Source organism: Epargyreus clarus, unplaced genomic scaffold (genome assembly GCF_041222505.1).
Source record: "Epargyreus clarus isolate Ecla_fem2 unplaced genomic scaffold, WU_Ecla_fem_2.2 ptg000032l, whole genome shotgun sequence".
In the NCBI taxonomy this organism is placed as follows: domain Eukaryota; kingdom Metazoa; phylum Arthropoda; class Insecta; order Lepidoptera; family Hesperiidae; genus Epargyreus; species Epargyreus clarus.
The window spans coordinates 7,024,623-7,037,814 of NW_027332237.1; the positions used below are offsets into that span (position 1 = coordinate 7,024,623).

At 34.1% G+C, this 13,192-nt stretch overlaps 1 protein-coding gene across 5 annotated transcripts in view; it reads left to right on the plus strand.

Moving 5' to 3' along the window:
• Positions 1–13,192, plus strand: part of Myb (proto-oncogene like protein Myb) — a 55,757-nt gene that overhangs the window by 20,315 nt on the left and 22,250 nt on the right. For 4 of the 5 annotated variants that reach the window (XM_073090082.1, XM_073090085.1, XM_073090083.1 and 1 more), the window contains 2 exons: positions 11,514–11,646; positions 11,979–12,128. In XM_073090082.1, the coding sequence (XP_072946183.1) occupies positions 11,514–11,646; positions 11,979–12,128 (283 nt within the window). Of the gene's footprint in view, positions 1–8,915; positions 9,124–11,513; positions 11,647–11,978; positions 12,129–13,192 lie in introns of those variants that run through there. The other variant, XM_073090084.1, reaches the window with a different exon arrangement.

The window sequence follows — 13,192 nt, forward strand, 5'->3', positions numbered from 1 at the left end:
TGACATTTGAAGTCAATCCCGAATAAAGCCGACGATTTTTTTTCGGTTTCCAGATGTTTCCCTAAATTCAGAGCTAAGATGCCAAGGTATAGGTACTGATACAATTATATTACAAAATTTCATCCTCTATTTTGCTTCTTAGTACATGAATTATTAAGTTTCCTTTTTGTAGAGCCCGTGTTTGTTAGGCAAATGTGCTAAAATTCATGGCTTCAGACTACGTAAGACAGTCAATGTTCTTTCAAGAATTTCGGTAAAAAAGTAAATATATTAACATATCACATATTGTTCATAATGCTTGTCTCTTGTTATGATATTGTTAAGCGCGTTGCTATATCCATACTCATCCTCGATACTTTTAGAGTCTAGTGAATATATTTTAGCAATCGATTGTAAAAAAGTTCTGCCATAGCCCAATTTGTGTATCCGAAGCTTTCCACCCCAAATCCATGTACACTTTGTGTTAGCGGCACATAAAAATACCCATTTATTCAAGTTCCAACTTGTCGGGTCTATCGCGATGGTAATCACTATTTCAAAGGGAGCAGATGTCCCTTTATAATGTGTTGCACCCCACTTTTATACCTATCCTAATGCCCTTCGTACATGGAATAACAAAATTTATTGTAACAATTGTTTCTTTAATGGAACCACTATTTAAAGTGCTTGCTAATTATATGGTTTTTATGAAATTATGAGTGATACGAAAACAGATCCCGCATTTAAAACAATTCAAGTGTTATTTGCCATTTTGCTAATAAGAAAAACATCCACATATGTTTTTAATGTGTCATCCAGGACACATTGGCTCGATCGATTGGATGCTCTGTATTATGAAACTTGAAAACAAAATTTATTTTGCCTTCAGTCGGAAGTGTCTCTACCTTTACGCAAAAAATCACTTCACTCTCCAAATGGTTGCTATTTTTTGTTGATTTACAGTTACTTTCGCACGTGTTTTCCTGTGTGTTTCAGTAATTTGATCTTGGAATACGCCGAAGATTAGACTAGGTTATTTTCGTTTTAAACTTTCCCGTTATTTCCCAAAATGAGTAAAGTTTAGTCATTATCGTAGATTAGCTTTAGGTTTTTATTTGTTAGAACTGTAAAATACGATAATAATATGATGGTACGTTCATATGAATTACTATTCTTTATTTATTATCTTTTACATGTCATCATAACAAGACAATTAGTATGGGCGGTTTTAATTTATCAAAAATACTAATAGGTACCTTGATAAATAAAGTAATTGAAGATCTCGCTAAAGACTGACAACTAAAATTACGTCTATTATTCAATTCATAAATAATAAATTGCACATGACAGTGTTCAAAGCTATCCGTGAGAAAGTGTTGTAAAAGACAAGAGATTCAATATCCCTTACGAACCCTTAGTTTAGTATCTATTGTGATTTGCTCTCACGTGGTCTCTTAGATTCGTCTATTTGTCTATTCTCGAAGGGATACTAACCTGTTTGTAGTGTAACCCTTCCCATGTTTATTTAAGCTTAGATCATGGCGTCAGATGATGGTAACATTTTGTTTGCTTTATGCTATTAAGTTACTGTGTAAACTTCGTGTTATTAAAGCTGCGTTTTGTTTATCTTATCTTGTTACTCTCGGGTTATCAGCGAATCTAATTTCACCTAAAGTATAATATGTTTAAGTAACATTAATATCTACATTTATCCTACTCTTTTTGTGTAGAATAAAATGTCGTGCAATATTAAATAGAAATAAAAATAGGAATAATTACTTAAAATATTCCGTTTACGAATATTTGCAAAAAAATGCTGTAAAATACGACGTTAGGTCGTAGAATTTATTTTATGTCGCAATGCTGTTAAAGCAAGTAAAAATATCATAGGAGAAAGGTTTTAAACAACTGACATAAATTATTCACCTTGATTATGTGTTACAATAAAATGAATTGGACTATGAATTGAATAGATTCAACCTTCTTAATGTCTTGATGTCTATAATATCTTCTTAAACAAAATGATGACCGTGTACTCGTACATTATGATTAATTTGGGTCATTTCGGTCACACGGGCCTTCTTCACTTATATTATCTCTGAGTGTATTGCAAATAATGTGTTTTGTTCCATAGTATGACACGATCCTTATTATTGGCCCCTTTTATCAACAGGAACTCATTATTTTCAATTTGAGCATGAATTTATTATCAATAGGTCATAGTATGCATTTTTTATTCATCGTTCGGATGTTATTATCTTTGTGTTTGTTGAACTTAATCATTTCTTTTGGAAACAAACTAAGTTAATCAGTGACATGTTTTTTATCTGTACCAAATATAGCGATGATTTGAATAATTGCCCAAATGGTACCTCTTTCATATTTTTCTCGATTAGAGTATAAAATATTTCATCCCATACGTACATTTATATTTTTGCGTTCACAAATTCACGTACCGTTACTAAGATTACATTATTGGCTATCCTTGTTGTTTCATCAGCACCATAATTCACAGTAATATATTGTCCATTTGGAATTACATACCGTTTCACTAGTTTGTTCGAATTTACTCTCCGTTTTCACTATATTGTTTGAATTTGCTCTCCGTTCAGAAAAAAATATACTCATTACTTCCATGAGATTGCACGGTATAGTGTTACGTGGCGAGCCTTCAGGGCGACCGCGGGTATGTTTTCGTTCACATGGCACTGTGTCCGGTGTCGGGTGACGTTTACTATGTCACAGAATACTCGCAGCATCGCGGTTTATGGCTTGCAAGGTTCGCTAAAACCTAGAAGGTCGATTCTTTTAAGCTTAAACTTTCACGGACCAGACTTGTTGGTTTGTTTTAATGGAAATTCATCACCGAATTTAGATTTGGAATAAGTACTAAATAATCTACTTCTTTAAGATGTTTAAATGTCTTTGTATTTTTCTTAATTACAAAATACAAATTCAGCAGATGTGTGATCACAACATCTTCCGGTATATTTTAATTTCTCGAAGACATGTGTTGAAAAACCTCAAAAATAATTTGATACAGATAGTAAATTTTAAAAGTATGACTGCCTAGATTATTACTATGATAGAATTAGGTACCGTTATTTCCTTCCTTATCCTTAGTTAAATTCTACGGTAATTTAAAAAGAAACCCTATACCTATACATTTCGAATCCCTCTTAAAATCAGCGCGTCTATAAACCTCCCTACAGGATCCGCCGGTCTTGCTCGTATGACTCATTCGTGCAATTGCAGTTTTTTTCGTCTCCCACCATGCAGTTCAGGAATGCCGTCCCTGTCAGTAGATTGTGATTCTGGTTCCATGCAGACTGTAACAACCACAGCAAATTAGTTGTGACTTTCTGTTTTTTATATTCATGTGATATTTTTCATATTCTAAATGTCTTTAACCAAATTAAAAAATATTCTGCAATTGTTAAGGGAAATATAGATCATAAGGTGTGTCATTATTGCTTTGGTTGTATGAATTTTGGCATATTTTGTTTGGGAACTGGAAAATAAATTTCAGTATGAAACTTCTGAATTTTTAATGTAAGGTGCTTAATAGAAATTGTTTATCGGGTATAGTTATCGCCAAACTGCTAATCCGCTCTGAAGTTGTTCCGAGCAGGTGTAGACATACAATTTGCTATGGCGACGCGATTAATTTCTATATTCAGAGCGGCATAGCAGTTTTACACGGACTATACCTTAAAAGTGAAGGAGGAATATAGTAAAGAAGCCTACACTCCTGTGAATTCTTGAATAAAATAATCACATACTTGTATGAAGTCTACTAATCCGCACATGGCCAGCATGGTAGACTGGATCATATCCTTTCCATTCTCAGTGAAGATCCGCACCCAGTAGGGGACGTTCGCGACGACAACGGGTTCACGATGATGAGACTTATGTACGTGTATCGATAAAAATTGATAACCAAATTATACATTATTATGAATGAATTTATCATGAATGGTGTCTAGACGAGCGTCGCCCGCGTCGCGACAGTATGCTATCATGACATCATGGCGACATATACATTTATATGCTATCTACATTACAATTTATGACATAAAATAAAATTTTCACATGTTTTTATGACCCTTGATATTCTGATAAACCGAATAAAGTTTATTAGCAAAGATAAAGTTTAGATTTACAAAACATATAAAAAAATCATATACGTTTCATATGTGATTCTACATCAGTATCAAAGTTTATGATTGATCAGTTTGATCAAATTGGTCGTTACATTAATGGAATAGCTCTAGGTAACCACTTAGAACGAACAAAGACACAAACAAATTAGCAATTAGTACACCTATGCACACTGTATCACACTTTCTGTGTTATCGCAAAGCAGACTGATGCAGATGAACAAAGAGAATAGACATGTTTCAATTATTTCCATTTCCACATAACCACATACTACAATCTCTTAAAACAATATTATTTTAATAAAAATTTAACTTTTTTTTTGTAGGAAGTTTAACTTTTTAAGCAAAATATTTCAATTTCAGTTGGTTTTATACAATGGATAAGCAAAAAAATAATAAGAGTTTAAGTTTGTTAAACTGTGTATGACGAAAAATTTTACTGTTTTAAGGAGGAAATAAAACTTTCCTGAACTATGACGGTTTTTAAAAGATGGTGGTAGGCCCCCAGCAATCCTAATATGTGCCACCTTATCGTTATAGTTCAACAAATAAAATCCTCAATGAAATTAGTGATTAAGTTAAAGTACATGAAGTAAATGAGTATATATCAATTAGCATTTTAAATCCGTGTCTCTATAAATTGACCTACAGTTATTATAGTATTATGTATCGGCAGAAAACGTGATCTATTATAGGAATTAGTTCTCAAAACAAGCATGGGAACTGTAACTGGTTGCAAGTTGCAGGTAATAACATTCTTCTGCAAACTTCGCCGCGTCAGGTTTTCGAACGCTACTTCGCCTTTAACAACGATAGGAAATGAAATGTGGAGGGGTCAAAATAAAGAGGGTTGACATTGTCTTAAATTGAGTGACGAGTATATGTAATTAAGGTATGAGTTCCGGTATATTTTTCTCTTTTGTACATATAATTTCCCCTGACCCTGGTAGAATAGAAGTATTTTTGGATTGGACTTAGATGATATCGTAAGGAGTACATGTATACAAATCAGATCGGATTTACTAATTTGACCCTAAGAGATAGAAAAAACATGTACAACTTAAGATGGGACTTAGAACTTTGTTTACCATTTCTAACATGAGCATACCTATACGAGCTCGTATTTTGAATTGTAAATCATCTTATTTTGAGAGAAGGTTTACAGTGTACAAGTAATGGTACACTAATGGATCGAAGTCAATTTTCTAGAACCTGTTACGTAAGATGTAACGGGATAAGGAATATTTCCAAAAAACTAGTTTGACATTAGAAAGTCGAAAGCGTTAATAAGAGGTCCAAACTGATGCGTCGTAGGGGACATCGGACAGGAAGCACGGCGCATGCGCGAGTTAACAGGACGTTTCCTCGCTAACCCCTCGGGGTGACTTCATGTTTTGTTTTATGGCACGGAAGTCGTTTTGTCGTAGTTGATGGTTTGCGAATAAGAAGGTACTGCGAATAGTTTTGGGAATGATTTCGTTTAGTTGTAGTAGATTGGAGAGGTTGCGACTCCTGATGTTGAATAATGTATGTGTACTTGTAATGTGATAATGTAATTTAAATCTAAATTAGAAAACTAATTTGGAGTATCTTAGCACTTAACATCAAAAGATTCGTTATTACAAACAGATCGTTCAGATTCAGATGCTTTAAGATCTTTGCATGGCGGGTTAATCTCTGAAGGGCAGTCTGTTCTAAATAACCTCCAAAGAAATGAAAGTTGAAAAATATTATAAAGTAAGTGATTAGAGGGCAAAATTAAATAAAATAAATGAATAAATAACAGAAAAAGATTACTGATATCTGTGTAGCTCTACGTTTAAGTGTACAAAGCTCCTATTTTTTTTTTGTTCACTTAAGCAACAATCAAGTGTTATTTTCCGTTTTTGGTCTAATCTTCGTTGTAATCAGACGACTACAAAAGGGTGTATGGAGGACAGGTGGAAATGACCATGCCTGTCCTATTTCCTCAATTTAATTAGAATTTATGCCTTATTACCTCCTTATTATTGTGTAGAAGACATTTTAATTGTCTTGATTTACTTATTTCGATTTATATCTTTTACAACAGGTTGCTGAACCCTTTAATATCCGTTTTAATATTTTTCCACTTATTTTCACTGTTTTTTAAAGTACCCCAAAATTCTTGATAATTTTAAGGCAGCTTGTGAATAGTCTAGCCATTTCGTTTTAAGTCTTATCTCATTCATTGTATATAGCACACAATATCGTGTAAGGACTTAAGCTTATTATACGATTTTTGGCCAGCGATGTGAAAAAAGTTTTAGTTATCAACATATCTGATTAGATTTAATGGTATCTGGCATTGCCCTTTAACTTAGCCGGTTCTAAAGAAAACCTTATCTTTATGTGACAGGAAGTAGATATATTTACGATCTCCCGATATATTTTGAGTTAGCTGATGTATGCAAGTCCACTCGCGAAGAATCAGTTTTGAAGCTTTGTATCAGGCTGGTCAAAATAAGAAAAGGTACCTGATCTGAAAATGTGTAGAATAAAATCAATTAAGCATTAAGTTACATACAGAACATAAATTGACATTATAATCATTTACCAAAATATATATATTTAGGACGAACAGGATAATTTTAAACTACTTAGGAAGAATCCACATTCCGAAAAAATGAGTGTGTGTTCATGTTTATGTTCATAAGCATAAGTTTATGATATGCATGCCAGCCCTCCCGCATGGGAAAATAAGACCCATTCGCGTATGTTAAAATACATCAAAACAACACGTGCTTCGCTCTAAAATAGCACCGCTAATACAATGTCTCTACATGTATGTATTAAGATATCTTGCTATTGCTTTCTTTTGTTTGTTTTGTATTGTTATAGCTTTTAAAGGCTTTTTGCTTATTTTATATAAACAGTGTGTTCTTCTATCTTTTTCGAAAAACTTGGCGAAATACTTTTAGTAGTTTCTATAATGAGTAGATCAAAATTTAATTTCCTACCTAGACGTCCTGCAAATAAATATTATGCTTATTGTAGAATAAGTTTACAGTACATTATTCACGTTCAGAATGACTTCTGTATTTAATCTTGAATAGCATTTGAAATTTAATACTTCCTATAAATCAGGGGTTCCCAATCTTTTGTAACCCGCGGCGCAGTTACAAGTTTAATATTCTTCCACGGCGCCCTGTGCCCTGTCCTAGCTAACTATTTGAAGAAGACAGTCGAAAGAAATAGGTAACTACAATAATAGTAGTTACCTTAGGTTGATCGAAACGAAATTTAAAACACCACAATATGAAATTGTATAATACGTTATTATAAAATAATTTAAACGGAAAACAACAAGAAAGACTTGAGGATAACAAAAATAAAATACGATATTTATTCAGTCAAATCAATGTGAAGGGTGAGCTAAGTGATCTCCGCGCAGTTTTTCAAAGCGGGGAATATCACTTGACACTGCTATTCTCATTTCTTGCTCCACATTGATCCGATATTTGTTCTTTATCACAGCTACATCTGAAAACCCAGCTTCACATAGATATGATGTTGCATACGGAATGAAAATTTTTAATGCTTTGGATGTTAAATTTGGATATTCGGCTCACGGCGCCCCTCTTTACTTTCTACGGCGCACCAGGGCGCCGCGGCGCACACTTTGGGAACCCCTGCTATAGATTATTAATTAAGCGTAAAAGATTGGCGGCAGTCTACTTATAAAAGCCGTCGCTGAGCACGGTATTTCCTGTAATCCGGATAATCCGCCTTTCTTTAATCTCATCCGACCTAATTATAATTGTCTACTTCTCTTAAATCTAAAATTGTGTTTTATTTCTAAACATAGATTTGTTTACAAGTTGGAAATAATTTAAAATTTACTGAAGTTTGGAGTATGGCGTAACAACGTAAATAATATTCCTCGCGCCATGTATCTTTCTAAAAAGATCATGGAATGTGAACTAAAACAAATGACAAGACTCGAGTGTTGGTATGTTGAACTCTTGGAGACGGAACAACTCCAAAACTGGTATCTACAAATATTTGTATAACGCGTGTTCCAACCAGGAATCTAATCCGGAAGATGGTCCAGATGCAAATATGGCCGACAACTCAGTCATCAGCTGACATTTGTAACTCATCTGTTCCTCGAATTTGGAAAAAAATATCCCTCTTCATTCAAAATTGGTTTAGCATCCGCCACAAATCAGCTTTTTGTTTTTGGTTTTTAATTTTGAACCGCAATAATGGAAGTACCGTTTGAAACATCGCAGATCGGCAACCTTTGCGGAATTTGACGACCGAGGGCTATTTTGTGAGCAATTTTAATAAGACACTTCTGGGGAACAGGAATTTCTTTACTATTATAGGACTTTAAGACTCGCATAAGGTAGATACCTTCGGGCTGTTTGTTATAAGGATTCGAAATATATTTACTTAGAGCGGCGGAAATAAAGAATTATGTATGAACACCTTTGAAGAAAAGAATTAGACGCTGACCTATCCAACAAAAAAGAGCATATGAAATCGACTTTCTTTGTCTATGTATGTTGCCTACACCTGCCCTGTTGCGTCACGGTCCCACTGGAGGGTATGATTTTAGTACCTGATCTTTCTTCTCTTTCGCACTTTGGATGAATCGTATGAACTTTTCTTTTCAACGCGTCCCTTACGGGGTTTTTGTGCCGTGCACCCTTATTATGTCCTGCGTGTGCGCTTAGTGCGTTAGTGTAGGTGTGTGTAAATGTGTGAACGTTTATTGTGCATGTGTGGGGATGGGAACGGGAATGGTGCTCCAGTGTGGTAGTGACTTTCGTGCGTGGTGCGTCTCCATACAATGTGATTGTGTTTTGGCGGGAAAATTACACCTAGGGTTGTAGGGATCTAGTGCAATAGTTTAATGGGTATAGTGTGAAAATGTTTTATAGTTGATGATGGAGTGCATATTATTATTGGTGGTGGATCTCGCGTTTCCTTCAGGATAAATCGGCGTGATGTTATATGAGTGAGTTGCTTTGTTGTTGTTTTGGTTTACAGCTTGTGGGATCTTTCAAACTTGTTTGTTTAAAGAGCTCTTTGTTGTTAACTCTGGCAGCACCGACATCACTTCTGCCTTCATTTCTAATCTTAACCCCTGGAAAGACTGAGTAAATCCGTACTGCTAGGTACGTTATACCTTTTAAGTTTATCTGCGTTACAAACCATTTTGTGTAAGACAATTATGAAAGTTTTTGATAGTCCTTGGGGATAATGAAGTATAAGCCTTTAGGTAGAGTTCAATTTCTATTGCGAGTCCGATCTACGATAGGCATCTTTACTGCAATAATGCTACCATATACTGACTTAAATATGAGGCTACCATCTTAGTCCTCAGGAGTGGTATGTGGCAACGTATCTATGGTGCCCCACACCTTTAGGTAGGACCCCCTGTTCAAGCACATTACTTGATTGTCCATGGGCAGCAGTGACCACTTTCCGTGAGGTGGACTGCAAGCTCATTTTCTACTTCAATCTTAAAAAAATGTCTATAAGTTAAAAGAAAATTTCGTCAAAATACAAAATTAATATAATTAATGCTCTTGTTTTTATGGTTACACGTGACAAAATCTTTATGAACCTGTTGGGTACGTAAGGTTAACCTTGATATGATATGACTAACTTCGAATTTATTTGCAAATGAGTCGTCAAAACCGGAATTGGAAAAGAATCTCCAATGCTTATTAAACTTTAAGGTTAGTGTACATAAGCATAAACGTAAGATATTCAGTCCAGTAATATGAAAGCCTTCCACAATGCAACACTTCTTATTTTAAGGGAAGTCCAGCGATGAGAAATTAATAGGCATAATTGTATGATAATGTAATAGGCATATAATAGTGTATTTCACATGTTTTTATTTTCTTTTTACTGGGAAAGATAAATTTTCTGTCAGGCTAGCTGATTGTACTCTTCAAACCTCATTTCGAAGCTAGGGTACGTTCAGTATCTCAGAAAGATTCAAAAGCGTGGGAATCAAAAGTAAAAAAATATCGTTCACTTGAAACGTGGCGAATAACACAGGTTTAACTTTTTCGCTGCTCTAAAAGATGCTGTCAATAGAAAAGGCAATTTGATATTGGTGTATCATGTTAAATAAGCTCCTGTATTCTGAACGCGGTCTTAAGAATCTATTTGTGTTAGCTTACAGGCATACACTGATAGTCTTAAATTAAAGTCATATCATAAGACCTAAGCTTAAAAAAATTAATTCACATGGTATTAATTCAAAATTGATGCATAATTTTTAAACGTCAATTAGGTAGTAATTACCACCCTTTCGGAACATATTTCTAGGGAAAAACGGTGAAGACTCCATAAGGATACTGCTTGATAAAACTAAAAAAACGTTCAAGTGTCCAAAGTAGAAGGCAGACCGGCAAGAATGTAGGTAATTATTATTTCCTCGTTTCGTAGCGCGAATGAATGAGAACTTAAACTCGTTTGTCAGCTGATCCTCCGCGCCTCGCATATATTAACACAATGTAGTTATTTTTATTTCCATTCTTACCTCATCGAAAGTATAGACTCGTTTCCAATCCCAGAATTATTATTAGGTTACCTAAAAACCGGTATGGCGTATTTTTCTTCGACTATTATTGGAACTCGTTTCTTACTCTCGTAGGTAGTGTTGCTCGCTCAGCTGATTCTGGTCTTTAAGATGGTATGACTAAAGTTTAAGTTGCGTTAGTAATAAGAAATGTACTTAAGGGCAAACAAAAAGGTATGTCCTTCACAGAATTTCATCTACAAATTGAAGAATGATTGGCGCCAAGTTTTTAAGATCTCACGGTGACAAACATTTTGCAGACTTCGTTCCTGGAATGTATGATGATGATAAATTGGCTGTCTTGTATGGAAAATAATGCTAATTCTGTAAGGTTTTGCTATACATTTTATTTTTATTTAGTATTGAATTTAAAATAAGTATTCTCTTAGTATTCACTAAATATATAATAAGTAGTTTTTATTCACAATTATAATAAATAAAGGTCGTTTAATTACTTTAAATAAAGTTTAACTTTATGAGCATTTTCTCTTGGTTTAACTTTGCATTATTATAATAACATAAATTGGTTTGCATAAACCTAATTTGTTTTAAAAGCCATTCAGTTTATTTTATCGGAAACCCAAGTTTATATAAAAATATATACATTTTAATTTAACTGAAAATTAATGTTCATGATAGTAATATCAGTCTTACTATCATGAACATTAACTTATATGAGTAATGGTTTGTGAGTAAACTTGAAAATGCTTCAAAGACAACAGGCAGGCCTTAGCATAGACACAGAAATAAGCATCAAATTGAAGCTAACGACGAGATTGTATCATTCATTTTATACATTTTGTCAACAGACGTAGCGGCTATGACTCTGAGAGTAGCGAGTACTCTGAAGACTCGGCAGCGGCCTACGAGGATGCGCAGGTTACAACCAAAGTCATTGGGCAGAGGAAGAATATCAATAGAGGGAGATGGACGAAGGAGGAGGTATGCTTTATATCATACAGTATTGATTTACGATCTATTCTTTGTATGGGATAACAAAAACTATTTCTGTTAGTGAAGCGGTGATAGATAGTATAGAAGTTTATGACAGAGTATTTAGAGGTTTACGGCTTATCTTTTTACGTCTAGATTGACCTCCAAATGTTGACGAACACATTCTAACTAAATTCAAATTAAAATTCTGGTCATCACTATGTAATCCCAGGTCTAGTGGAAGAAATTCTTGCAAACATCAGAAGAAAACATTAAAGCAAAGTTCTTAGAATTTGTTGTTAACTGTGACGACTCCTGAAATGAATCTCATAAATTTCCAGGACAAAAGGCTCAAAATGTATGTGAGGATGTACAACGAGAACTGGGAGACTATAGCGTCCCAGTTCACAGACAGATCCGACGTCCAGTGCCAGCAGCGGTGGACGAAGGTCGTCAATCCGGAACTAGTCAAGGGCCCTTGGACCAAGGAGGTAAGGATCTTTAGTACATACTGTACAAATCTTGCAACTATGTATCTATTTGCAAAATTCTCGAAAGTAAATCGCAAATACTAAAGGAGTCTTAAGGTGACTGATGCGGCGTCAAAGTTTAATGTTATCTCCTATGTTTTTGTAGTAGTTGAACGGTAGGAATTTTGTTTTATTATATTATTCAGAGCAACAAGCAAGAACATTATTGCTGCTATAAGATACTATAAGACCTCTTCTCAAGGAATTTTACGGAAAACTATGTATTCAAAGTGTTGCTCCGAAAATTTATCTTTACGAATTTTATGATTCACCTAATAGCATCCTTTCATTTATGTCCATTATGATAAAAGAGGGCTTTACTTCAATGGTGATAACTATAAGTTAGATTTAGGCAGATAGAGATTATTTTATAGGTATTGCTTCAAGCTTAACCAAAATAGGACTCCTGAGAGACTTAACTGCTATAAAATTAAGAAATTAAATACATAATTTTCAAGTCAAACTATAACTTAACCATAAACCAGAAGGTTCAAACATTTTTTTAAAAACAAAAAGTCAAAAATATTCAAATTGTAAATATGCTCTACACAAAAACGAAACAAAGGAAATGTGGTTTAGGTTTTGAGTTTACACCCCAACAATGGGGACGTACAGTACTGGAGGTGTAAATTGGGAATGGGTGGCCATCTGTCGTCACAACGTCATCTGTTGTAACCTTGGCATTAAAAAAGTAAAAAGTTATTGTTTACAAGGATATTTTTTTGGCTGCATATGAAACATAACTTAAAAGTTTAGTCATAAATTTTGAGTTTTAGTTTTCATACAGATCATGAATGTGGCTCGTTTCTTTGTATGATTTTGTTACTTATTAAGGGAATTGATATTGTTTTTATTGCTCCAATAGATTAATGTAGGTAAACATATTTTTAGCTAATTATAATAAACTTCGAATTTTTACGTACGGTAAAGCAGCAAGCAAGAATTACAGTGTTTTTTTGTGGATATATATTATATTAATAGTAATTCAATGAGGTAAAAAATAATTATATAAAGATGTTTTGTAA